The 27,705-nt window shown below is 42.1% G+C and overlaps 1 protein-coding gene across 3 annotated transcripts; it reads left to right on the top strand.

Moving 5' to 3' along the window:
• MFSD11 (major facilitator superfamily domain containing 11) lies at nucleotides 1-27,279 on the top strand. 3 transcript variants are annotated; one of them, XM_081218330.1, is made up of 14 exons: nucleotides 1-518; nucleotides 803-973; nucleotides 1,466-1,521; nucleotides 3,019-3,126; nucleotides 4,036-4,115; nucleotides 4,237-4,333; nucleotides 5,387-5,445; nucleotides 5,992-6,136; nucleotides 10,259-10,299; nucleotides 15,730-15,795; nucleotides 17,279-17,404; nucleotides 22,432-22,606; nucleotides 23,333-23,468; nucleotides 24,379-27,279. In XM_081218330.1, exons 2-14 carry the CDS (start codon nucleotides 878-880, stop codon nucleotides 24,541-24,543), a joined length of 1,350 nt encoding a protein of 449 aa, XP_081074456.1. In that variant the 5' UTR covers nucleotides 1-518; nucleotides 803-877; the 3' UTR covers nucleotides 24,544-27,279. The 3 variants fall into 3 exon arrangements, with proteins under 3 accessions (XP_081074456.1, XP_081074457.1, XP_081074458.1); XM_081218331.1 differs by lacking the exons at nucleotides 1-518; nucleotides 1,466-1,521 and having other exon boundaries at nucleotides 888-973; XM_081218332.1 differs by lacking the exons at nucleotides 1-518; nucleotides 803-973; nucleotides 1,466-1,521; nucleotides 3,019-3,126; nucleotides 5,387-5,445.
• The last annotated feature ends 426 nt before the right edge of the window (nucleotides 27,280-27,705 follow it).

The raw sequence follows: 27,705 nt of genomic DNA on the forward strand, positions 1-27,705 counted from the left end.
GCCCCTGTCCGGTGCGCCTGCGCAGAGCCCCGCGGGCGGGTCGAAAAGCGCGCAGTCACTGCCGATGGGAGGGGGAGCGGGATTCGCCGGCAGTTGGAAAGCCCGCGAAACGCTCCTTCCGGCTGCGAAGCGCGCTGTGACGGCAGGAAAGGGAGGTGCTCCCCTACTGGGCTCCGCCTTCTTTTCATGCCAATTTCTAAGCTCCACGCAGGTTTTCTGCTCGGACGTCCGCCCCGCCTCTGTCGGGAGGCGTGCTCCTTCGCCTTGTCCCTCTGTGTTTCCGGCCTCAGACCGCGTCTCCAGGCCCCCTTCCGCAGTTCCTGTCTCCTTCACTGGGTTCCGCTTTTTAGCAACCGCCCCTTGCCGGAGCCCACGAGGTCGGCCCCGCTCCCCCGGAGCGGGTGAGGGAGCCCTAGCGGCGCGCTTGCACGTCCCGGGTCGCCCAGGACTACATTTCCCAGCAGGCCCAGCGGCCGGCGCCGCGGCTGCGGTCAGGTGACCGGGTCGCCTGACCTGCGGTGAGTCAGGGCAGGGAGGGCGGGGCTGTGCTGGCCGCTGCCTCTGGCCCTTGGCCCTAATCCCCCTCTCCGGCCCCTTAAATTGCAGCTACAACGTTCTTGGCGCTTCTTCGGGGGTTGGGCTCTTCCCTACTCGGATCGTGTCCTAGGAATGTCCTAACTATACCCGTGGGGAGAACTTCACCCTAAGCCCGGGATTCCACTCCAAGATCTGGAAGTTGACACCTTGGCTTCCCCGCTCCTGGATTTGCCTCCTTCTCTCACCATATCATTTCTTCTCCCAGGATTGCAGTGGGTCCCCCCCGAGGAGAGCTGACTGCCCTCTGCTGCTGCCGACCTTTTGGCAGAGTTAAGCCAAAATGTCCCCGGAATCTAAAAAGCTTTTCAACGTCATTATTTTAGGAATTGCCTTTATGTTTATGTTCACCGCCTTTCAAACTTGTGGAAATGTAGCGGTGAGTTGGAATTTGATCTTCCTCCTTTGAAGTGCTTATCATGATGCATTCCAGAAATGATAATCAACGTTATGTCTAATGCGCTTAAGTTGCACCTTTTATTTTGTCACCTACGCTTCCTCGTTTTCCATGATTAGGTTTGATTTCATGTGGCAGACGTTTCTTGTTGGGGTCGTTTATTTCTCTTGATTTGGGGTTTGTATGCTGACCCATTTATTTTATTTTTTATTTATATTAAGGACTACATTAGTACTTGGAGAGTTGAGGAAATAAACCTAAGGCCTAGTTATAGATGGTCTTCACCCCGCCCCACACGCCCCTCATTGGTTTGCCTTCTGTTCTGTAGTCCATTCTCTTCTCTCGTGTTAGAATTTCAGTGTTAAGTATTCAGCATCTTGAATTTTTACTTTGTTCCAAGTATTTGGAGAGCGACTTTCTGGGGTGAGGGCAATTACAAAAAGTTTTCATTGATTAGTTTTATCTTCCACACAGCAAACTGTCATCAGGAGCTTAAATAGCACAGATTTTCACGGCAGTGGCTATACCAGGTATTGTACTGTATGATTGGTTTTACTTTGTATATCACAGATGTTGCTTAATTTCATCAAAATCACAGACGTATTGTAATTAGATTATTAGTGATTTTTTTCTTTATCTAGACTATTTAGGAGAACATAATAGGATGAAGGTGATGAGTTTAGGTTTCATACAGAATTAGACACTGGGTTTGAAATACTGGCTTCAAAACTTAATTACTGCGATATCTTAGGAAGTTGCTTCTATGAGCCCAGTTTCCTTGCTTAGATCAATGCGTGTAAAGCGCTTGGCACAGTGGCTGGCATTTAATAAGCACTCAGGTATTGTCATAATTACATCTTCCAAATCCTAAACAGAGGATGTTTTATATGACTCTCGAAATATTTGGTCTTCCTGTTTTTGTGATTTCGTAATTATTAATATATTGTCATCAGGAGCTTTTAGCTTTTTGTTAAGGTGTTTAGTGCCAATTTTACAGGTGGAGAAAATGAAGTGAAAAGATCTTCATAAGTCACTAGTACGTTGTGGTTGAAGTTGGGAATGTAAAACATACCTGTATGTAAACACTAACAGATTTCTTACTTTCTCTATGGTTAAATACTAGATTGTGGCCAACCCCTTACCCCCTTCCTCCCCAACTGTTCTTATTTGGTTCTGTGTTACCTAACCTAAATCTGACCTTATGTATGATAATTGAGAGTAAAAGGATGCTAATGTCCATTTTTTCAAGTGATTAATAATAATAGCACATTTTTTTGTAATGTTTTGTCTTCATGTATACTGTAAAGAACAAATGAAAGAACATTTGATATTTGAGAGATTCATAAAAGCCAAAGAATAATTTACTCAGATTTATAAATAGTGGCTTATAAATGACTCTTGAAATGATTTTATTCACACTTTGCTACAAGACATATATACTGGGGCCAGGTCTACAGTAGCTGAATAATGTTCAAGTGAGACCGTTAGGTTGAGTTAAATAAATTCTGGTTTAAGCAAGTTATAACTATGTGATTATTTATAGCAGTGAAATTTCATGCTGTTGCCAGGAGTTGTAGGCTAAATTTGTAGAGCAGATTGGTTGACTAGGGCCTCTGGAGTCAGATTCCCAGGGATGGGATTCTGGCTCCACCACTGACTAGCTATCCAGCTGGACTTTTGACAAGTTACTTACCCCTCTGTGTTTCAGTTCTCTTTTCCATAAAATGAGGATAATAATACGTTTTTCATAGAGCTGTGTTAGCTGCTATTATAATTTACTGGTACATTAAAAATCATATTGTCTAAGGCAGACTGATTCAAAGAAACATTTGACAAGACTTCAATGTTTTCTACAAGTGAAAACTTTAATATGACATTCAGTGTAAGGATATAATTATAAATTCTGACTAAAGAATATGAGTGCTTATTGCAAAATAAACTATAGACTAAGTGGGTTTGAAAAAGTGATCTTTTGAGACAATGTTTCAAGAGTGTTGTTTTTTTCCTTTTGTGTGTTATGTGTGCAGCATGGCAATTATTTATGGAGTGTTCTCTGCTTCAAATTTGATTACACCGTCAGTGGTTGCCATTGTAGGACCTCAACTCTCTATGTTTGCTAGTGGTTTATTTTACAGGTGAGTAGTCCAATTTTCTTTCATTTAATTAGAACACCTTCAGCTTCTTTCAAGCACACAGTAAACTTTTAACAAGAACTTGCTGACTCGGATCGAATAGATTATAGGAGGTATTTTAGGGATTTGGTTCTCTACTTGATGCTCAGGGATACCATTGTTTTAATGTGATGGAATTTGTGTATATTTGCTTTCATTTTACCACCAATAAAAATAGCATCCAAAAACCTTTTTCTACAAGAGTTGAAAAGAACTCATGAAATAATCTTATTTTGTATCAAGTTGACTAATGGGAATTAAAATGAAATAACTGAACTTTTCTTCTGGGCTATAGAACTGCAGTCCCACTGTGTACTGAGCTGTTGGCAGAGGCCAATTGCAGACCTTTATTCAATGTCTCAGTTCACAAATTCGAAATAGTACGTAAGAAATGGATAGGTCACATTTGTCCCCTTTTTTCCAGTACCAGAGAAGCCCTTTACAGGTTGAATTCTTTTCTCTTCTTTTTTTTTTTTTGGCTGCGTTGGGTCTTCCTTGCTGCACGCAGGCTTTCTCTAGTTGTGGCGAGCAGAGGCTACTCTTCATCGTGGTGCACGGGCTTCTCATCACGGTGGCTTCTCTTGTTGCAGAGCACGGGCTCTAGGCACGCGGGCTTCAGTAGTTGCGGCGCGTGGGCTCAGTAGTTGTGGCTCACGGGCTTAGTTGCTCCGTGGCATGTGGGATCTTCCTGGACCAGGAGTTGAACCCGTGTCCCCTGCATTGGCAGGTAGATTCTTAACCACTGTGCCACCAGGGAAGTCCTACAGGCTGAATTTTAAAAGGAGATCCCTCAGAATTGATTCCTAGAAGGCATAATTGGCATTCTGTTTCAGGTATTGTTTGACTATAATACATTGACCTGTTATATTTTAGCATGTACATTGCCGTTTTTATCCAGCCTTTCCCGTGGTCCTTCTACACAGCCTCTGTTTTCATTGGAATTGCAGCTGCTGGTAAGTATTTTGATGTTTATTTTCCCTATTTTCCAGGTCTTATCTAAGAGTATTATTTATATGTTTAATATATAAAGCTAAAAGATTTCATTCCCTTGATAAACTTTTGGTTTGATTTTAGTACTTTGGACAGCACAAGGAAACTGCCTGACAATAAATTCAGATGAGCACACTATTGGGAGAAACAGTGGAATTTTCTGGGCACTCCTACAATCCAGGTAATAATCCTTATTGCTCAGTCTTTCCTATAATTTTTTTTGTCACACCATTTTTTAGACCCTGGTTGTGTTGAAAACTCAGATCTTCTTGTTACATGAGTTAAGTTTGTAGGTACATGTGACAGAGATTTAAAATTTTATGGGATTACTTAAAAATGCATGGACCTACCTCACTGGAATTTATGACTAGTAAATGGAAAATAATATTAACCATAATGTATTTAGCACCTGCTATATTTTAGGTACTACTGGGCTCTTGAATTTCAATAATCCTCACAACCCCCTACGATAAGAAGGTATTAGCTCCATTCTACAGATGAGATAACAAAGGCTTAGTTAAAAGTTAACTGATCCAATCATCTGGATTCCAAAGGCCATGTCCTTCCCACCCAGCTATGCCACCTGATAGCTGTTAACTATTAAATTTCTAAAGTGAGACTGACTATATAACGATACAGCATATTATATATTTCCAAAGTAAAAAGCAACAACAGTCATTCTGTCATGGAATCTGTCCTGACGATTTACCCTCATGAATCCTAAACGCCTAAAATTTTGGCCATGATAAGTCTTAACAAATGCAGACGTTGTTTTAAGAGATTGTATATTCTGAAACTGGAGTGTAAGTGAATGATTTCTTCCCTAGGAAAATACTAAATAAAGTATCTCATTAGATGCAGATAACTGAATCATGGATTTTTTTTTTTCACCGATTCTTTAAAATATAGGATTTTAGAGGTAGGGTAAACTTGTTTCCAAGGAGTCATTTCCAGAGCTTCAATAAGTCACATGTTTCACAGTGAATCAGGTCTTTGGAGGACGGTCTGAATCAGGCTTCTCTCATGTGGAAGGAGATAGTTCCATCTGGCTCAGTTGAGTTTTTCAGAAAGAGGGTGAAGTTGATGTTTTTAAATGACTTAGGGCAGGTAGGTAACTTCTTTAATTATGTAGGCCTCTCTTTCTCTTCTTTTACAGGTAATGGAAAAATTGTTTCAAAACCCATAAATATGAAAATAACTTCCCAATATCCTCTCCCTCCTTTTCTTCCCCCAGCTTGTTCTTTGGAAATCTCTACATATATTTTGCTTGGCAAGGGAAAACTCAAATATCAGGTTTGTTTTATTCACTGTGCTTTATTCAGATAAGTTCAAAGCAAAATAGCTGTTCCACGAAAATACCCCATATTGCTTTGTTCACATTGTTCTAGTGAACCGTGGTACCCTAAGTCCTCTCAGATTTTAGCTTTTAGTAATCTTTTCCCTTGGATTATGTTATTATACTAAGACTACAGTTTATGACTGCACTTCAAGCAGCATCTCAAAGTGTGGGAGAAGGTTATGCTCTGTGTGAGGAGACTAGTCAGCTGTCAGAAGACTTTTTAATTCAGTTGTTTTGTCTGTTCCCTTCTTTGATTAAAAGAATATGATTAAGTTCTTGTGCTGTTTTTCTTTTGGCTTATTAGTATTTCTCTGACTGAAAGAAAAGGGAGATGTATCCTATTTTTCTCCTTGTCCTAGGTTTTTACTGATGCAGTAAAGTAAGATTTAATGACAAAGTGTGTTGATGGCTGTAAACAAACATAGTACTGAACACAATACTAACTCTGGAATTGTTTGTATGGCCAGTACTATCTACTTTTGTCTTTTTTTTCTCCCTAGAGAGTGACCGAAGAACAGTGTTTATTGCCCTGACAGTGATTAGTCTTGTGGGGACAGTTCTCTTCTTTCTCATTCGGAAACCAGATTCTGAAAATGTCCTGGGAGAAGATGAATCTTCTGATGACCAGGACCTGGATGTCAACGAGTAAGAAGTTGGAAACATTCCTTTCTATTTTAAACTATATTTTGAGTAGGTCTAGTCTAGGAATTACCAGCCTTTTGTAGCCCTAAGTGATAATCCAGTGCTGGGCAGACATGAGGGAAAAGCTTTAAAGCAAATAAGCAGAGAAAGAAGATAAAGGGGAGCTGTCAGGGAGGAGGAAGGGAAAGGAAGGTAGCCAGAGGCGGGGAAGGTAGTGAAAAGGTTTGTGGGGGATTTAAGTCTAATCCCAGGTCACCAGCTGTGTGACTGTGGACAGTAGCAATGTTCCCCTGTGTTTCTCTAGGTCTCAGTTTCCTCATTCAATTCAGCAGACATCTCAACGTGTTTTTTGTTTGTTTGTTTGTTTTTTTGCGGTACGCGGGCCTCTCACTGTTGTGGCCTCTCCCGTTGCGGAGCACAGGCTCCGGACGCGCAGGCTCAGCGGCCATGGCTCACGGGCCCAGCCGCTCTGCGGCATATGGGATCCTCCCAGACCGGGGCACGAACCCGCATCCCCTGCATCAGCAGGCGGACTCTCAACCACTGCGCCACCAGGGAGGCCCCCTCTCAACGTGTTTTAATGTGTGAGGATATAGGCTCATAAATTTATATAGAAAATAATCCTCAGTTACCGTTTCTTGGATCCAGCCCTAAAATTTTCCGATCATGTGGTACAGTGAGTGGCAGGGCCATCAGCAGTCATTATAGATGAGCCGTGGTTACACCCATGCACTGGATTTTTTTTTTTTTTTTCCGGCACGCGGGCCTCTCACTGTTGTGGCCTCTCCCGTTGCGGAGCACAGGCTCCGGACGCACAGGCTCAGTGTCCATGGCTCACGGGCCCAGCCGCTCCGCGGCATGTGGGATCTTCCCGGACCGGGGCACGAAGCCGTGTCCCCCGCATCGGCAGGCAGACTCTCAACCACTGTGCCACCAGGGCAGCCCCATGCTCTGGATTTTGCACTAACCTGTGCAGGTAGTTTTCCCCGATGTAGTCCCTACTGGGAAACAGTTACATAGTCCTGTTTTTCTAAAAATTGTGAATTACCTTGAGCATATTCCTTTTATTTTATTTCTTTTATTTTTTTTTTAACAAAACTTTTTGTTGTTGTTGTTGTTATTTTGTTTTGGCTGAGCTGCACGGCACACAGGATCTTAGTTCCCCGACCAGGGATGGAACCCGCGCCCCCTGCAGTGGAAGCGCAGAGTCTTAACCACTGGACCGCCAGGGAGGTCCCAACAAAAGTTTATTTTTAAGTGTACAATAGGCTCCAAAACAACACTTCATTCTAGCTGTAGCTGGCAACAGATGTTATGACTGGGAAATCCAGATGGTTAAACAGGAATGGAATTAAGGACCATCATTGCCTCAGGCACAAAGAACAGCTTACTTTTGGCCATATTTCTTCTTTTTTTTTTTTTTTTTTGTGGTACGCGGGCCTCTCACTGTTGTGGCCTCTCCCATTGCGGAGCACAGGCTCCGGACGCTCAGGTTCAGCGGCCATGGCTCACGGGCCCAGCCGCTCCGTGGCATGTGGGATCTTCCCAGACCGGGGCACAAACCCGTGTCCCCTGCATCGGCAGGCGGACCCTCAACCACTGCGCCACCAGGGAAGCCCTGGCCATATTTCTTAATTCCACCTCTGTCCAGGGGCCCTTCTCTGAGGCCTCCTCTTTCTGTTTCTGCTTAAATGTCTTATCTTCCTCATCCATCTCCTTGTCCTGGTCCTTGGGCTGCTTCAGGGGCTGCTTCTTGCCACCTTCGAGGCAAGACATGGCTCCTTCCTCCCCTTCCCCAGACCCTGCTGCTGGAAGTAGGGACCTATTTCAATTATAAGTAAAACTGTTTGAAACATCACAGATGATTTCTCTGCAGGTTATCATCTAGATTTGAAGAAAGGAGAATGAGAAGTCTTTGCCACTCTTGTTTTGCTTTGTGAATTGATAAAATTATGAAGCTTGCCTTATAAGCATTTTACCTATTGTTAAAAATTTTGCATCGGACTTTCTGTGCTGCCTTTTTAAAGCCCAAAAAGGGCATAAAATTCTCCAGTCATAGGATCATTAAGCATTCAAAATTTGCACTGTTCAGAGCAAAAAAGACATGTTTATATAAGTATACAAATATTTATGTGTATATGTACCACATACATATTTTTTTAAGCACAAACCAATGGATGTTGGAGAAGGGGTCTATGAAGATGAATGCCACAAATTCAACAAAAATTAAACACCCATTCATTCAGCAAATGTTAGGTGTTGGTGCTGTGAAGACAAATAAAACCTGTCCCTGTTTTCAAGGAACTTTTCTGATAGACAAGGGATCATGTAACTGTCATAAGGTGTAATGCTGAGGCGTACCACTTAGCCTTTCTTAGCATTCTCTGTTTCTGAATTGTCTTCCAAACTTGAAACTTGTGTCTTTATTCTGTAAATAGCACCATGTGCCAGCCATCTTCTAAAGGGGAGGGAAGGAGTAATGAACAAGACAGAGAATTCCCTGTTTTTATGTAACTTAATTGTAGAGGGGCTGGTAGACGATACCCCATAAGAAAATAGCAGAGTAAGTGCTAGAAGGTGGTGAGAAAGGGGGAGGTGGTGGAGAGCTGGGAGGTGAGAAGGTGTGAAGATCTACTGATGGCCGTTGCAGCAGATGCCAGGGGTGGAAAGGGGTGTGGTGGGCACCAGGAATGCCAGAGGCCCCTGGGCCTCTCACAGTGCAAGTAGGAGTGCACTGTGAGAGTAGTGCAGCAGACAGAGAGTTGATTACATAAGGATACAGCAGGAGTTTGGATTTTATTCTTGGTGTGATTAGAAGCCACTGAGGAAGTAAGTAGGATCTGATTTTAAAGGATTCCACTTTGTGGAATCCACTTTGAATGATTTGCAGCTGATAGTAGCTGAGTTGATTATATTTTAATAGTCTATAGAGTACAAATCAGTTTCTACTTATTTGGGGCCTTGAGTGTGAAATAGTATAATCCACACCTGATCCTGTCCAAGTACTAGATGAGGGTACTGTCATTAAATGGCATTTACATAGTATTTGCTTCCAGGGAAGGCATGAATTTTTATGGTGGGGGAAAAAGTTTTCCTGTTGGTCAGAAGATACTACCATTTTTGTGTTATTAATTTATTTAAGTCAACTAGATCTCCTTTAGGTTTGTTTTTTGTTGTTCTTGCTTTTTTCGGTTTGTTTGTTTGTAAATGATATCCTTTAAAGATCTAGGAGGAGTAGACTTGGCTGGTAGGGTAAGAAATGTAATTTCTTAAAAACTTTCTTACCCTAACCTTATAACTAATTACACTTAAGTTACTTTATCTCAGTTAATTCTCACAGGTAAGTGATAGTGTCCCTGTTTTGTAAATGAGGAAATGAAAGTTAGAGAAATGAAGTCATTAGTCTAAAACCACACAATAAGTGGCAAAGCAGGACTCAGCCTCAAAGCCCACGTTTTTAACCCATAGATGATATCGCACCCAACCCCCTACCGCCAATGATGGCGATGCTTTTCAAGAGTTCTCACACTGAATAACCACAGACTAGTTTTTTTTTTTTTTTGTACATGGGCCTCTCACTGTTGTGGCCTCTCCCGTTGCGGAGCGCAGGCTCCGGACGCGCAGGCTCAGCGGCCATGGCTCACGGACCCAGCCGCTCCGCGGCATGTGGGATCTTCCCGGACCGGGGCACGAACCCGTGTCCCCTATATCGGCAGGCGGACTCTCAACCACTGCGCCACCGGGGAAGCCCCACAGACTAGTTTTTACATAGTTGGAGTGGTGGAAGATTGAGCCCTCACAAATTGTTTTTACAGTTTGGAAACAGTGTAGAGGAGATTTCTGTCCTGCCTGAAGTATCATTTGTGAAAAAGACGTGCAAGACTCCGTGCCATAAATTTAATGTGAGGGAATCATGCTCCACGGTGGCACTTTAACCACATCATTCTCTGAAGCAAGGACCTGAGTCATGAAGGGACACCCTGGAGCAGGGAGCATTGAGGCCACTGAAAGTGTTTGCCAGACCACGTAGAGGACAGAGCTTTTACAGATTTAAGTGAAAATGTGATAGTATTTTTGTTCTCCTCCATTTTCAGGGGAAAAACTTTTTTCTTTTTATCTTTTCAGGTCTGCCCAGAACAATATGACAAAGGCAGTAGATGCATTTAGTAAGTATTTTCTGTGTCTGAAATGCAGGAACTGTTCAGGAACAACTTCAGCATTTGCCTTTCCCCCTTTCCCTGGTAACTTTGGATTGACGATACCCCAGTATTTTCATGTTTCCAGGTATGCCGCTCTGAAATATGCTAGTCTTCTCAGTAAGTATCTCTGTAACGTGGGGGATGTGAGGGATGGAGGATAATTCCGTGCCCTGCCTGAGCACGTGTGTGAGGGGGTCCTGAGGAGGAGGAGGCAGGGGGTTAGGAGTTTCCCCGAGGAAGTGAGGACACAAGACCACTTCTTCATGTGCATCGCTTGTCACTCCTCAGAGCAGTGCAGGAGCTTGGGTGACTCAGTAGCGTGTAAGGCCAATCACGCTCATCTGTTGAGGGTTCTTCCTGACTAAACCTCTCGATGTGCTTTATTTTCTTTTGTTCTCACAACAATTCTGTGAGTATCATATAACACCCACATATTATTATCTCCATTTTATAGAAGAGAAAACTGAGGCTTAGAGAAATCGTTTACCTAAGGTCAAACAGGGCATTCCTTTCTTGTTATCAGAGGCCTAGAAAGCCACGTTGGCTTCTTTGGTGAACATGGAGTCAGGCAGAGGGAGGCTGATGACCTTCAGGCTTATGGGATGGTTCGTCCAGCCTTAGTGAGGCTTGATGCGGCCCCCCTGCTCTATTACTGAACCCCTCTCTGGATGTCTCTTGATATTAACCAGTGTCAGGATGTCCTTCCTAGGCAGTTGTACAAACTTTGCCTCAACTTCTCTGTAAAATGAGACACTAACACAGTTAGGGCCTCATGCCTTTTATCACGGAGCTGGTTGGTTACTTGGTGTAGGGTTCAGTAGTAATAAGAAACTGGGCTGTCAGGTTTGAATGGGGAGAAAGAAGGCAGCGGCCAAAAAAGACAAGACATATGAGGTGCTATAGGGCAAGAAAATTTAAATTTAGGTGATGATTCCTGGCAGCTAGGGAGAATGTGACGTTATGAGGTGGCAAGGAAGCTGAAGGCAAAGAGAGAAAGGAAAAAGAATGTCCAAGCTTTTTTGTCTGTGAGCCGGTGGTTCATTTATTATTTAATCATGGCATTCCTTCAGTTGGTGCCATAGCAGGTATTGTACAGAAAGGGTTCTTGCTTATCTAAAAGGCACTTAATTCCTCAGCTGAATGTATATGTTTAATGCGATTCTAGAAAATTTCAGTAAAATTTTCTTAAATTTATTTTTTGGTCCTGATGAAAGGTTATTAAAGTTCACCTGAAAGAATAAACGTTTGTCAATAGCCAATATAATTTTTAAAAAGAACTTTCCCTAATATCAAAACCTGTTATGAATCCATTTGAAAACATTGGGATACAAAGAGCAATGGAACTGAAGTCTAGACCCACAATAGAATATGGAATACGGTAAAATAGTCTTAAAAAGCAAGGCCAGACAGCTGACTGCATGGAAAAAAATGTAGTCTTACACTAAAATTCCAGGTAGATTAAATGTAAAAATGAAGCCATAATAGTAACTGTAAGAAATTAATTTGGGGGCTTCCCTGGTGGCGCAGTGGTTGGGAGTCCGCCTGCCGATGTAGGGGACATGGGTTTGTGCCACGGTCCGGGAGGATCCCACGTGCCGCGGAGCAGCTAGGCCTGTGAGCTATGGCCGCTGAGCCTACGCGTCTGGAGCCTGTGCTCTGCGGCGGGAGAGGCCCCGACAGTGAGAGGCCCGCGTACCACAAACAAACAAACAAACAAAAAAATTAATTTGGTAGAGGAAAGTCTTTCACGCAGGTCTGTCAAACAGTAAGGGAAAAGAATGCTCTTTGAGGGACTTCCCTGGTGGCACAGTGGTTAAGAATCCACTTGCCAGGGACTTCCCTGGTGGCGCAGTGGTTAAGAATCCACCTGCCAATGCAGGGGACACGGGTTCGAACCCTGGTCCGGGAAGATCCCACATGCCACGGGAGCAACTAAGCCCATGCGCCACAACTACTGAGCCTGTGCTCTAGAGCCCGTGAGCCACAACTACCGAAGCTTGCACGCCTTGAGCCCGTGCTCTGCAACAAGAGAAGCCACCGCAATGAGAAGCCTGTGCACCACAACGAAGAGTAGACCTCGCTCACCGCAACTAGAGAAAGCCCACGCACAGCAACGAAGACCCAATGCAGCCAAAGAGAAATAAACTAATAAGTAAAATTTTAAAATAATATTAAATTTAAAAAAAAGAATGCTCTCTGGTTACCTAAAATATAAAATTTCAGTCTCTCAAAATGTAATGAGTTAAAATGACAGGGAAAATATTTACAGTATATGATAGTTATGAACCAATAAGAAAAGCATAAGCACTCCAGTAGAAAATATTTATTTTATAAACAAAGGAGAATTATTATAAGCTAAGTATAAGAAATGCAAATTAAGTTTTCTATCAAATTTCAAAAGATAAAAAATAATTCTAAAAAAAAATAATAATAATTCTCAGTATATGGGGCATAGGTACATGCGTAAGACCACAACGCTAAAAATGTACACTTGTATTACTTTCTGTGATTTGTCAATAAGTATCAAAAGCCTTAAAAATGTTTTATACCTTTACCCCAGCAATTCCACTAATAGGATTATCCTCAGGAAATAATTAAGAATTTTGGCCAAGATTTAACTACTGTTTATATTAGTGAGAAATGGAAATAATTTAAATATTCAACTACAAGCCATCTATCCAATAGATTACTGTAGCCATTAAAATGATCACTACGAATATTAGAAAATGTTTGCTCTGTTATGTGAAAATAAATTATAAAATAGTATAAATAGTGGAATTTCTTTTTAATTAAAAAAAGCATAGAGAAAGTCTGGGAAGAGACCCATTAAGGTGTTAGATTATAGTTATTTTCCTTAATAGAATAACTTTATTGAGGTGTGGTTCATAGTAATATACAGTTCACCCATTTAAAGTGTGTAATTCAGTGGTTTTTAGTATATTCACAGAGTTGTGCAACTGTCGCCACAATCAGTTTTAGAACCTCTTCAGGGAGTTCCCTGGTGGTCTAGTGGTTAGGATTTGGTGCTTTCACTGCCATGGCCCAGGTTCAGTCCCTGTGCGTGTGGCCAAAATTAAGTTAAAAAAATAATTATTATTATTTTGGCCATGCCATGCTGCTCATGGGATCTTAGTTCCCCGACTTTGGGTTGATTTTTCATTTTCTTGATGGTATCTTTTGAATCACAGAAGTTTTAAATTTTTGATGAAGTCTGATTTAGCTATTTTATCTTTTGTTCTGTGTGCTTTTGGTGTCCTAGAAGGCTTTGCCTAACTCCAGGTCACAAAGATTTACTCCTGTATTTTTTTCTAAGTCTTTTATAGTTTTAGCTTTTACGTTTTGGTCTGTGATCCATTTTGAGTTAATTTTTATGGATATTGGGATGTAGGAGTCCAACTTCATTCTTTTGCACGTGGAGATCAGTTGTCCTAGCACCATTTGCTGGAAAGACTCTTCTTTCTCCCATTGAATTGTGTTGGCACCCTTGTTGAAAATCAATTGACTGTGAATGTAAGAGTTTATTTCTAGATATATGTCTATCCTTATGCCAGTACAATGCTGTGTTGATTATTGTAAATTTTGAAATTGGAAAGCATGAATTTTCAGCTTTGTCCTTTTTCAGTATTGTTTTGGCTATTATTGGTCCCTTGAATTTGCATATGAATTTTAGGATCAGTTTGTTGATTTCTGCAAATAGATTATATTGGGTTTTTGTTTTTTGTTTTTTTTTTGATAAACGATTTTTTTTTGCATTACACGGGCCTCTCACTGTTGTGGCCTCTCCGGCCGCGGAGCACAGGCTTCGGACGCGCAGGCCCAGCTGCCATGGCTCACGGGCCCAGCCGCTCCGCGGCATGTGGGATCTTCCTGGACGGGGGCATGAACCCGCGTCCCCTGCATCGGCAGGCGGACTCTCAACCACTGCGCCACCAGGGAAGCCCCTGATAAACGATTTTTTAGAGAAGTTTTAGGTCCACAGCAAAATTGAGAAGAAGATACAGAGATTTCCCATATATGCCCTGCCCTCACCCACGCATAACCTTCCCCATTATCATTGTCCCTCACCATAGTGGTACATTTGTTACAATCAGTGGACCTACAATGACACATCATTATCACCTAGAGTCCATAGATTACATACATTAGGGTTCACTCTTGGTGTTGTACATTTTATGGATTTGGACAAATGTATAATGACATGAATTCACCATTATAGGATCATACTAGATTATGTTTTAAAATTTCTGTTCGTTAGCTAAATCTTCTTATTAGTCAAAAGCAGATATGCTTTGCGAATGTAATGTTTTTAATTAAAAATATTGTTTTAAACTTTATTGATCATGTATTTTTTTCCTGGAAGTATGTGAAAATGGTGAAAATATCTTATTGCTTTTAGTTTCACTTTATTTTCGTGAAATTGGAGAAGAAAAAAAAAACTATCTTCTTTTGTATACGGAGAAATTCAGGACAGAGTGTTTGTGATTTATGTGAGTTTCCTAGTCAACCGTTGAATAGGAACTAAAATCTGGATCCTCAGGCCAAGGAGGAGCTGTAGGGGCCACACCACCGCCTCCAGGGCTGAACTGAGGCCTGAGCGCTCCTGCTGCATAATGTCTCTGTGAGACTGGAGAACTTTCATTTATTTCCAGGCTGGTTCTGATTTGGGGTGGATTTTGGTTTTGTTTCCCCCGCCACCTTTTAAAAAAATCTGCATCTGCTATTAGTTTAGGATCCTAGATAAGTGGCCTTAAATTATGAAATGTGAGCAGGTTCAAAAAAGTTAAAATGTGCAGTTTTTAGAAATGCATTTTCCATTGCAGATTTCAACTAAGTTGAACAACATAAAAATAAATATTAAGGGGATCAGAAACAAATAGGCAGAACTGAAGTTTCAGTCCTCAGATCCAGAGAGAGAATCTCAGGAAGCGGCATCCCAGCTTCTGGTGGTCAAAGAGCTCCGCTGCTGATTCTGACCTAGAGTCCAGTGTTAAATCTGCCCTGTGACAGTTCCTTAGGGAAGTCAGCACTTTGCCAACTGCTGACTCTCTTAATAGCCTAGGCTTTAATCAAGTCTGTTGGAATATTCTGTTGTTTTGTTTGGTTCTATTTCTTTTCTCTGTTTCATGTTTTGTTCGTTTTCATGAGAGCTGGAGAATGTGTTAGAGAAAACACAACTCTAGACTATATTTACACAGTTGAAATCAACATTTTTTTATAGGGCAGATTTAGTTCATACCTTAACCATTTTAATCTGAATCATTAACCTCTGTCCCAATGTATTTGTTTATTGGCATTATTGACAAGAGGTGTTTTGGTTGAATGAATGTTTTAGAATTTTTGTTTGATTGATTAAAATCTAGTTAAGTACTCCTAAATTTTTTTTTTCCTTTTTTATAGAAAAGTCTCTTAAGTTATGTGTCACCAAGGAGATGCTCCTTCTTAGCATTACAACTGCTTATACAGGTAATGGGATTAATTATGGTTTTGGTTTTCTGTGGCTGCATGATTACAGTAAGGGTTGAAAACAGCAACTGTGTTACTTTCTCACAATTCTGTGCATTGACTGGTCTCAGCTAAATGGTTTTTCTGATGGTCTCAGGGTCTCTTGTGGTTGCTGTTAAAGGGTGGCTGAGGCTAACACTTCCAAGAAGTTTCATTTGCATGTCTGAAGGGGTCTGATGCTAGCTGGGTCTCAGATTTCTCCTGGTGTCTCAGCAGCTATGTGACCCCCTCCCACATTGGTGAAAGCAGATCATAGGGCCAGCCCAAATTCAGTGTGGGAGGATTCTACACAAGAATTTGCAAACTGGGAGGCCTGGTTCATCCCAACCAGTGATTTTAGGGCAAGATAGAACACTACAGAAAATAATCATGAGTAAATCTGTGTAACTTGGCATGAATTAAGATAATTTTTAATGAAATGGAATGAGTTCTGTGGCTTACAGTGATAATGTGATGTGATAATAGGTGGAATACTCTTAGGTCTTAAGGAAATCAGTTTCCTTGTAAAAATTGCTCTAACGTGCCAATTATTACTTTTGCCATTACAGTTGACCCTTGAACAATGAAGGGATGGATTAGGAGTGCTGACCTCCCCCGCAGTTAAAATCTTCAATAACTTTAGTCAGCCCTTTGTGTCCGTGCTTCCTCATCTGCAGATTGAACTAGCTGTGGATCCTGTAGTCTATATGGACCCACACAGTTTAAACCCGTGTTGTCCAGTGTTCAGCTGTATGTGCCTCATCGGTATAAACGTCTTATTTTTAGGTCAAACAATAAATATTAAACATCCTCAAAATTCAGTTAAGGTTTTGTAGCATTAAGGAATCAAGTCTTCTACGCATTTGCTCTAATTTTCTACCCGAATTTTTTGAATTTCTTTTCCTAGGACAGTGTGTTTAATTAAAACTTTTGACTTTAAGCAAAAGTGGATAGTAGATATTGGTCTTACAAATGTATATCCCTGTTCCCTTGGGAAGCTATTAATAAGGATAATGAGCACTTTAGTTTCACTGTTCCAAGTTTATGTTAATTATGTTCTCTGTTCATCCCCTGTCTGCCCACAGAGTGACCATTTTTAACATAGGATGTCTTCGCTTATTTGAGTTGTATGCTTTTATCTGAAATATGTGACAATTGCCATCTTGTGGCTAATTCCATGTCATCAGTTAGGTCACGTAAAATTATGCTGTGCTTGGGGAGTAGCATTTCAGCCTGTGTGAATTTTGTTTTATGCGTGTATGGCTCAAATACTACTAGTCATGAAGAAAAACCAGGAAAGGGAGACTGCATTTTTTCAATACTAAATCCAGTGCTTCCCAATCCATGGCTGGTTGAATCTGAGGCTGCAGAGTCCTGGATATGGAGGGCTGACTATGGGACTTGAGCATCTGTGGATTTTTATACCTAGGGACAACTGTAATTTAAATCTCATTTTTTTCTGAAGGTCTGGAATTGACTTTCTTCTCCGGTGTATATGGAACCTGTATCGGCGCTATAAATAAATTTGGAACAGAAGAGAAAAGCCTCATTGGACTTTCTGGCATTTTCATTGGCATTGGAGAAATTTTAGGTTGGTTTAAAAAAAAAAAGTTTTTGCACTAAATCAGTTTGTTATAGAAATTTTAAATGTACTTCACCTCTCTGTCCTTGAATTTCTGTTTCCTTGCTTTTATACAAATGGGTATGTCTTTTTTTTTTATCACTGTTCTAAAACTAAATTACAAAACATTTGCCAAATAATTCAAGACAAAACCATAAGTAAGAAAACATATGGTCTCTCCCAGCTTTTCCTCTTAAAATACTTAGGGAAGGTGTATTAGAATTCCTGAATTTTTTTTTTTTTTTTTTAGTGTGTTAGTTTCTGCTTTATAACAAAGTGAATCAGCTATACATATATCCCCATATCTCCTCCCTCTTGCGTCTCTCTCCCACCCTCCCTATCCCACCCCTCTAGGTGGTCACAAAGCACTGAGCTGACCTCCCTGTGCTATGCGGTTGCTTCCCACTAGCTATCTGTTTTACATTTGGTAGTGTATATATTATATATGTCCATGCCACTCTCTCACTTCATCCCAGCTTACCCTTCCCACTCCCCGTGTCCTCAAGTCCATTCTCTACATCTGCATCTTTAGAATTCCTGAATTTCTTATTCTCTGAATCTCTGACACCAGTTGGATGTGCAACAATACAGTTCAATTCTGACACTCCTAGAGTTAGTATCGGACTCCACAGGTTCAAGGGTATAGTCCTGTAAGATCAACCTTACTTGAGACATCAGTTGTTAAGTCCTGGGTCCCAGGCTACCTTCCCTTCTGTCCAGCTTGGCTACACATTCAAGGATTCCCACAACACCCCTGGAAAATGCTATACTTACTGTTAAAGTTTATTATAAAGGATGCAAATGAACAGCCGGATGAAGAGGTACGTAGGGCAAAGTCCAGAAGGGCCCCTAGTGTAGGAAGCTCTGTCCCCATGGAGTCTGGGTGTGGCACCCTCCCATCATGTGGATGCAGTCATCACCAGGAAGCTCTCCCAAACCTGTTTTGTAGGGATTTAGGGAGATCTCATTATGTCACACGGTTGATTAAATCATCCACCATTGGTGATTGGACTCAGTTTCTACCCCCTCTCCCCTCCCCTGCGATTGGGAGGTGGGGCTGAAAGTTCCAACCCTCTAATCAAGGCTGGGTTCTTCTGACAACCAGCCCCCATCCTGACTATCTAGGGCCACCTCCAGACCCCCTCAAGGATCACCTCATCATCATAAACTCTGGTGTCGTTGGAAGGGATTAGTTAAGATAACTAGAGACATTCCTTTCACTGAGAAATTCCTAGGGTTTTAAGAGCTCCATGCCAGAAAGTGGAGAGGAGAAGAGGATGAGGCAAAGACCAAATCTCTTTTTATTATACCACCAGGTATTCCTTATTCAGCAATGATCCGTTCAATACTTGCAGTATATTGGGTGTTTTGTCACATATGAGGAACTTACCAATTCAACAAATATTTGTTGTGAATCCATTGTATGACCAAAACATGGAGCTTATATTCTTGGGGAAGAACACAGACAATAAAAAACATTGGAAACTTAGAATGTCAGACAGTGATAAGCACTATGGAGAAAGCAGACTTTGGTGTATTTTTGTTCCCTAATTCAGCGGTCCCCAACCTTTTTGGCACCAAGAACCAGTTTCGTGGAAGACAATTTTTCCATGGACGGGGCGGGGGGGATGGTTTCGGGATAACTCAAGCACATTACATTTACCATGCACTTTATTTCTATTATTATTACATTGTAATATATAATGAAATTATTATACAACTCACCATAATGCAGAATCAATGGGAGCCCTGAGCTTGTTTTCCTGCAACTCGATGGTCCCGTTGGGGGTGATGGGAGACAGTGGCACCTGACGTGTGTTGCTTATGTCCAGTCTACTCCATAAGATGCAGCTTAATTGTCACGTGCCACTCACTGATAGGGTTGGTTTGTTTGTTTTTTTCAGCAATTGATATTGTCATATTTTTGGAGTTTAGCAGTCCTAATAGGTGTGCTGTGATATCTCATGATTTTAATTTGTAATTCCCTAATAGTATATGATATTTTTGTATGATTTTTACTATCTGTATATCTTTTTTGACCAAGTATCTTGTTCAAATCCTAACCCATTATTTATTTATTTATTTATTTATTTTTGGCTGTGTTGGGTCTTCGTTTCTGCGCATGGGCTTTCTCTAGTTGCGGCCAGCGGGGGCCACTCTTCATCGCCGTGCGCAGGCCTCTCACTGTCGCGGCCTCTCTTGTTGCAGAGCACAAGCTCCAGACGTGCAGGCTCAGTAGTTGGGGCTCACGGGCCTAGTTGCTCCGCGGCATGTGGGATCTTCCCAGACCAGGGCTCGAACCCGTGTCCCCTCCATTGGCAGGCAGATTCTCAACCATTGCGCCACCAGGGAAGCCCCACTGATAGGGTTTTGATATGAGTCTTCAAGCAACTGATTTATTATGGTCTCTGTGCAGACAAACCTCTCTACTAGTGATAACCTGTATTTGCAGCCGCTCCCCAGCGCTAGCATCAGCGCCTCAGCTCCCCCTCAGATCATCAGGCGTTAGATTCTCAAAAGGAGCAACAACCAGATCCCTTGCATGCACGGTTCACAATAGGGCTCATGCTCCTATGAGAATCTGATGCTGCCGCTGACCTGATGAGGTGGAGCTCAGGCGGTAATGCGAGCTCTGGGGAGCGGCTGTAAATATAGATGAAGCGGCTGGCCTGCTGCTCCCCTCCTGCTGTGGGGCCCGGTTCCTAACAGGGCACTGGTACCCCTCCCCTAATTTATTGCCAACACCTGGCGTGTGTGTGTGTGTGTGTGTGTGTGTGTGTGTGTGTGTGTGTGTGAACATGTTAATACAGTTACAGTAATTGTTTTAATGTCTTTGCTCATTCTAACATCTGCAACAGTTCTGGGGTAGTGTTATTGTTGTTGTTTTCTTTACAACTTTATCGAGATATAATTCACATGACATATAGTTCACCCATTTAAAGTATACAGATCAGTGTTTTTTAGTATGTTCACAGGGTTGTACAGCCATCACTGTAATCTAATTATAGAACATTTTCATCACCCTTCTCCAGGAAACTACTAATCTGCTTTCTCTATAGATTTGTTTATTCTGGACATCTTGTGTAAATGGAATCATACAATATATATGGTCTCTTGTGTCTGGCTTCTTTCACTTAGTACAATGTTTTCAAGATTTTTCCATGGTGTAGCATGTATCAGTACTTCATTTCTTTTTCCTTTTCTTTATTTCTTTATTACTTCATTCCTTTTTATTACCAAATAATATTTAGTTGTATGGATCTACTACATTTTATTTATCCACTTATCATGTCACAGACATCTGGGTTGTTTTCGCTTTTCTTTTTTTTTTTTTTTTTTTTTTTTTTTGCGGTATGCAGGCCTCTCATTGTTGTGGCCTCTCCCGTTGCGGAGCACAGGCTCCGGACACGCAGGCTCAGCAGCCATGGCTCGCGGGCCCAGCCGCTCCGCGGCATGTGGGATCTTCCCAGACCGGGGCACGAACCCGTGTCCCCTGCATCGGCAAGCGGACTCTCAACCACTGCGCCACCATGGAAGCCCCAATTTTCTTTTTTTTCTTTTTTTTTTTTTTTGCGGTACATGAGCCTCTCACTATTGTGGCCTCTCCCATTGCGGAGCACAGGCTCTGGACACGCAGGCTCAGCGGCCATGGCTCACGGGCCCAGCCGCTCCGCGGCATGTGGGACCTTCCCAGACCGGGGCACGAACCCGCGTCTCCTGCATCAGCAGGCGGACGGACTCTCAACCACTGCGCCACCAGGGAAGCCCTGTTTTTGCTTTTTGGCTGTTATGAATAATGCTGCTGTGAACATTTTTGTATACTTTTTGTGTGAGCTTATGTTTTCATTTCTCTTGCATGTAAACCCAGCACTAGAATTGCTGGGTCATGTGGTAACTCTGTGTTTGACTAATTTGTCTACTTATGATGGGTCCTATTTTCCTGTTTCTTTGCATGCCTGGTAATGTGGATGCTAGCCATTGTGAACTGTACCTTGTTGGGTGCAGGATGTTTTTTATATTCCTGTTAATGGTCTTGAGCTTTGTTCTTGGATGTGGTTCATTTACTTGGAAACAGTATGATTTTTTTTAGGTCTTGCTTTTAAAATTTGTTGGATGGGATCAGAGTACTGCTCAGACTAGGGCTAATTATCCCTCACCCCTGATGGAAGATCCTTCTGTGTACACCCAGTGCCTGTGAATAATAAGATTTCCAGTCTGGCTGGTGGGACCAGGCACTCTTCCCTGCCCAGGGCAGGGCACTAATACCTCGAATCCTCTTGGAAGTTTGTTTCCAGGCCTCTGTTAATTTACTCACATCCTGTGCTGATCAGCTGCCCTTTCTTATACTCTGTCTTGGGGACTCAGGCACCTTATCTCCCCAGACTCTCAGCTCTGTCTCCTCAACTCAGGGAGGCTGCGGGCCTCCACCTGCCTTCCCTCCTCTTCTCCCTCTCCCTCCCTGCAGCCCACAGCCTCTCAGTCAGCTGGGGCAGATGTGGGCGTCACCTCATTTGTTTCCTGTCTCTCAAAGATCACTGCCCGTTGTCACCTGATAATCTGGCGTCTTCAAAACCATTGTGTCATATTTTTGGTACTTTTTTTTGGCGTGTGGGGATGTGGGTCACCTGTGTGCATTTTGTGATCTGTCTTGTCTTGTTTATTTTTAGTCCATTTGCGCAGCCGTGGCATTTTTCTACAGTAACTACCTTCTCCTTCATTGGCAACTCCTGGTCATGGTGATGTTTGGGTTTTTTGGAACTGTTTCCTTCTTCACTGTGGAGTGGGAAGCTGCTGCCATTGTAGCCCGGGGCTCTGTTAATAAACTCTGTTTCAACAGTTATTTCTTATTTTCTATATTGGTGCCTTCTTTCTTTCTTTCTTTTTTGATTAAATTAGCTATTGGTTTGTCCGTTTAATTTATTTTTTCAAAGAACTAAGATTTTGATATATTAACTTGGCCTTGGGTTTTTCTGTTCTCTACTTCACTGATTTTATAGGTGGAAGCCTCTTTGGCCTGCTGAGCAAGAATAATCGTTTTGGTAGGAATCCAGTTGTGCTGTTGGGCATCCTGGTGCATTTTATAGCTTTTTATTTAATATTTCTCAACATGCCAGGGGATGCCCCTATTGCTCCTGTTGAAGGAACCAATAGCAGTGCTTACATCAAACCCAGGTACAGTGACTCTCCTTTTTCTAGTAATTTAAGGAAGGGCGGGAGGTAGAGGATGGCTAGGAATTTAGAATGGAGCAGTTAATCCTTTTCTGCAAGTCTGTTATCTTTATAAGGTCATCTGTCAAGTGTTACTGGAGCCAGACTGAGTTTAAATAGGAATCCATAGAGAACCCCAAGTTATTTTTCTAATTGCTCGTTTTAACCTTTCTCCCCACTAAATCTTTTTCTTGATCTGTGAAGGAGCACATAAGTACCTGATTTGAACTTTATATCTCTGCCTTTCAACCAGTGAAATCTCTAGAAGTTTGGGCCCCGAGGAAGAGCAATGAGGAGCGAGGGGGTGATCTGCCAGCTGGGCCGGCCACCCCATTCTCTCACAGTGTCCACAGGAGTTTTGAGGGTGTCATTTTTTTGCACTCAACTCTCAGAGTCATTGTAGATGTGAGTGTTTATGTCTAGATCCACAATCCAAGAGCAGCTCTGCCCCAAACACAGTGTTTGCTTCCCCAATAGTTAGTAGACCAGAGTTTGCTAGACTGCGAAGGTGAGTGCGTTTGAGCATAAATTCTGACTTTGTAAATTCCAGTATTCATACTTGTTCATACTTGTTTCATAGTGTTTAAAACTTGAAAGTAAAATGCTTTTGTGGGTGAGTTGTTTTTACATTTTAATCAACTCTAACAAATATTGTTAATGCTCACTCTAAATTAATTTTGTTTTATTCAGCAAAGAAGTTGCCATCTTCTGCAGCTTCCTGTTGGGTCTTGGAGACAGCTGCTTCAATACCCAGCTGCTTAGTATTCTAGGTTTTCTCTATTCTGAAGACAGTGCACCAGCTTTTGCAGTCTTTAAATTTGTGCAGGTAACCTCTTCTTCAGATTGTGTTTAAAGCAGGGTCTATTTTTTTTAGTGCTTTAACTTTGTTTTCTTAATGTTTCTTAAATGAAAGTCAAGGACGACCTTTAAAAGGATTTGTGGGACTTCCCTGGAGGTCCAGTGGTTAAGACTCTGCACTTCCAATGCAGGGGGCGCAGGTTTGATCCCTGGTCAAGGAACTAAGGCCCCACATGCTGCATGGCACGGCCAAAAAAAAAAAATTTTTTTTTTTAAAAATAGGGCTTCCCCGGTGGCCCAGTGGTTGAGAGTCCACCTGCCGATGCAGGGGACGCAGGTTCGTGCCCCAGTCCGGGAGGATCCCCCATGCCGCGGAGTGGCTGGGCCCGTGGGCCATGGTCGCTGAGCCTGCGCGTCCGGAGCCTGTGCTCCGCAGCGGGAGAGGCCACAGCAGTGAGGGGCCCGCGTACCACAAAAAAAAAAAAAAAAAATTAAAAAAAAAAAATAATAATAATAAAAGGATTTGTGATTAGAGTTAGGAAGTAATGAGTAGTGTGATCTTTTTTGCCCTGTCACTTGTATAAGAGATTTTATGTTCTGGTCTCTCTGTGGCTCAGACTTCCTTAGATACCAGAATTCATAGTATACACATATAACAAGAGTGTTTCTCACTGTTCATGCACATCATTTTATAACTCCTGTTTTTTACAAAATACTATTTTAAATAATAGCTTACTTGATTGTTCCCAGCTCTCAGCAGGAGTTTGTGGTGCATGTTTGTGAGCTAGTGACCAAGGAAGATGCCATGTAGATGCAGAAAGACCAGGGAGCACTGCAAGGCACAAGAAGCCTTGGGTCAGAGAGCGGTGGGGCTCCTTGTGGAGTGGCTGGGTCACCTGTGTGCATTTTGTGATCTGTTTTGTCTTGTTTATTTTTAGTCCATTTGCGCAGCCGTGGCATTTTTCTACAGTAACTACCTTCTCCTTCATTGGCAACTCCTGGTCATGGTGATGTTTGGGTTTTTTGGAACTGTTTCCTTCTTCACTGTGGAGTGGGAAGCTGCTGCCATTGTAGCCCGGGGCTCTGACTACCGAAGTATTTGATGAAGGGTGCCCACGAGAGGAGGCTGCCTCTTCAGACAGCTCGGCTGGGCGGTAGGGCTCGGTGCAGGAGGCCCGCTCTCATCTTCACAGTACATTGAAGGATGTTTAGGATGGAAAATCAGAGATTTAAGACTGCTAAATCTGCCAGAGTTGGTATTCAAGTTTACAGATGTTAGTTGTTTAAAACTAATGGAATAAGGGAGACTTGTACTGTCGATTATGATTGTTCAAAGATGTTTTTTCAGTTCATCTGTCTCGCGTTCCTTTTGATCATGTTATAAATGTGTAGGTGTTTTCTTCTCCCCCTGTTCTCTTTGAACGGTCATGCTTTGATTGAAGCTACTAGGCCATATGTCATATAAAGACTCCTGCTGGGTATGGCGTATGTGTTACGTATATGTAATAAAAGGGAGCATATGCCACCCCACATGTGTCTGGCAATGACATTTAAATAAATCATGTGATGCTGAAATGGAATCTTTGAAAAGATTTGCACATTCTTTCTCTTTAAATGTTTTTGTTAAAGTTTTCTTACCTTGTAGTTCATAGCAAGGGGGGGCGCTAATCAAGTATTATGAAATGAGGTAAAAATTGTCTTAAGTTTTAAAAACAGGAATCTAACATTTGTAAATGAACAAAAACACATTTACTGGGGGAGGATTTTGCTAGTAATTTTCCTGGAGGATGCAATGCATTAAAAAACAAACAAACCCCAAAACATGTAGTGAGGTCTAAGCTATGGTGGCAGGCTGCCGTCACTTATATATCTTCTTACAGCAGACACCATTCCATAAGCGTGTCTGGGAATGGAATGTAACTATCTGGGGAGATGTTTAAATGGAAATGTTAACTTTAATCCATAAGAGCTTAGAACAATTATTTTAATTGAGGTATAATTCAGACACCATAAAATTCACCATTATAAAGTATACAATTTAGTGTTTTTTTAGTACATTCACAGGGTTGTACAACTGTCACCATTATCTTTTTTTGTTGTTGTTGCGGTACGCGGGCCTCTCACCGTTGTGGCCTCTCCCGTTGTGGAGCACAGGCTCCGGACGCGCAGGCTCAGCGGCCATGGCTCACAGGCCCAGCCGCTCCGCGGCATGTGGGATCTTCCCGGACCGGGGCACGAACCCGTGTCCCCTGCATCGGCAGGCGGACTCTCAACCACTGCGCCACCAGGGAAGCCTCTGTCACCATTATCTTTTCCGAACATTTTCATCATCCCAAAAAGAAGCCCCGTGCCTGTTAGTAGTCATTCCCCATTCTCTGGCCTGGCACTGGCAGTTACTAATCTACTTTCTATCTCTATGGATTTTTCTATCCTGGACGTTTCATATAAATGGGAAAGCTCACTTTTAAAAGTCATGCTTAACTGTACAAATAAAGACTTTTATGGCAAAGTAAATTTAACCAAGAAGACAGACACTATTTTGTTTTCCATTGTTTTTAAAAACCTGCTTAGAAATTTAGAAATTTTATGGAGTGTGATTTTCAGACTTGATGGCAATTGCAGGGAGTTGGAAAACTCTGCAGTTAGCTGGAACCCTTAGAGAAATTTCATTTGTATGGAACACTAAACAATTTTGCCCCAAGTTGTAAAGTTTTGGTTTTCTTTCTTGAAGTTGAGATAAACTCAGTTGTTAGTTGATTTTATATAAATAATTTGTAAGTGCTATTTCAGAATTAATAACAAATGATTTTATTATCTCCTTAAGCACATTATTGTTTACCCAGGTGTGTTAGTTTTCTATCACCACCATATGACAAATCACCCCAAAACTTAGCCACTTAAAACAGCACCTATGTACTTTCTCACAGTTTCTGTGGGTCTGGAATCTGGGCGTGGCTGAGCCAAGTCCTCCGGCTCAGGGTCTGTCACAAGGCTGAGGTCAAGGTGTTGGCTGGGTGCCCCTGGGGGAGGGCCTGCTTCTCAGCTCACTCGTGTGGTCCTGGACAGGAGGCAGTTCCTCGCAGCCTGTTGGACTAAGGGTCTTAGTTTCTCATGGCTGTCCTCAGGCAGCTGTCCTCAACAAAGAAAGCAAGTGAGGAAAGCCAAAGGCAAGTGCCAGCAAGTCAGAAGTCACCATCTTTTATAACTTAATCTTGAAAGTGACATCTCATCACTTTTGCTGTATTCTCTTTACTAGATGCAAGTCACTAGTTCCTGGCCACACTCCAGGGAGGGGGCGGGGGTTACACCAGGGAGTGAGTAGGGCCAGTAGTGGATCCCCAGCACCATCTCACAAGGCTGCCTGTCTCACGTGTCAGCTGGGACCTGGGTCCTGCACTCCCATGTTGCTCATTCTCCCAGGCTCGGGCTCCCTTTGCTCATGATGGATCTGCAAAACTAGGCGGCGGAGGTTAAATAGCCTCTGTTAATGCCACTGAGTACATTCACCCAAGGCAGCTGTAGCCTCTTATCACCACTGGTAGGATTCCTGGTAACTTGTCAAAAGGGAAATGAAATGGAGTGATGTAAGTCAGTCAGAAACACAACTTCCGGGCTGCCTCCCTCCCATGGCTGTGTGATGGTATTCACTTTAAGTTCTGTACTCACATTTTGTGTTTTGAGGGTTTCGTTTTGTTTTTTACTCAGTTTTTGTGCCTATAAATAGTGTTGACCTTGGTGAGCTCTTTATTTGGTAACAGTAAGCTCATCTTTTAAATTTGTATCATTATTTGAGTTTAAAATGAAATATGATGAAATAAAGAGTTTAATTTTTATGCTCATCTTATGTACTCTGTCAAATAATTTATCTTCATGCCTCTAGGTAAGTAAAAGTCTTCACTTTGTCTCACATGGGGGTGTGTGTGTGTGTAAATATGAGTGTGCTGCTCTTTTACTGCAAATTTCATATGGTATGTATTGAAATTTGGCTTTTATCCCTTGAGCAACCTTTATTGAGCCACGGATGTTTTTCTCTGTGTGAAGAGGTTCCCCTCCCACCCCCTATTTTCTTCCCATACCCAAAGGCTTGAAAACCTTAAAACCTAGGCTTTGGCTGTTTATACCGAGGGTTTCTTTCCTCTGGGAGTTTTGGCTGGTTGGTTGGTTGTTGATTTATAATACAGAAAAATCCCTTGGAAATTTTTAAGTTCTCAAAATACAGAAAAGTTGCCAATTAAACAGAAAAAAAAGTGTTGGTGAGGATATAG

Source organism: Mesoplodon bidens, assembly GCF_964165515.1.
Source record: "Mesoplodon bidens genome assembly, chromosome: 19".
Lineage (NCBI taxonomy): Eukaryota > Metazoa > Chordata > Mammalia > Artiodactyla > Ziphiidae > Mesoplodon > Mesoplodon bidens.

What these genes read in the sequence shown, in the direction of transcription:
- MFSD11 (XM_081218330.1), top strand. Translation starts at nt 878, where the DNA reads ATGTCCCCGGAATCTAAAAAGCTTTTCAACGTCATTATTTTAGGAATT. An exon ending in GCTAGTGGTTTATTTTACAG is followed by an intron (nt 3,127 to 4,035) that starts GTGAGTAGTCCA and finishes GTTATATTTTAG; the next exon opens with CATGTACATTGCCGTTTTTA. An exon ending in AGTGCTTACATCAAACCCAG is followed by an intron (nt 22,607 to 23,332) that starts GTACAGTGACTC and finishes TGTTTTATTCAG; the next exon opens with CAAAGAAGTTGCCATCTTCT.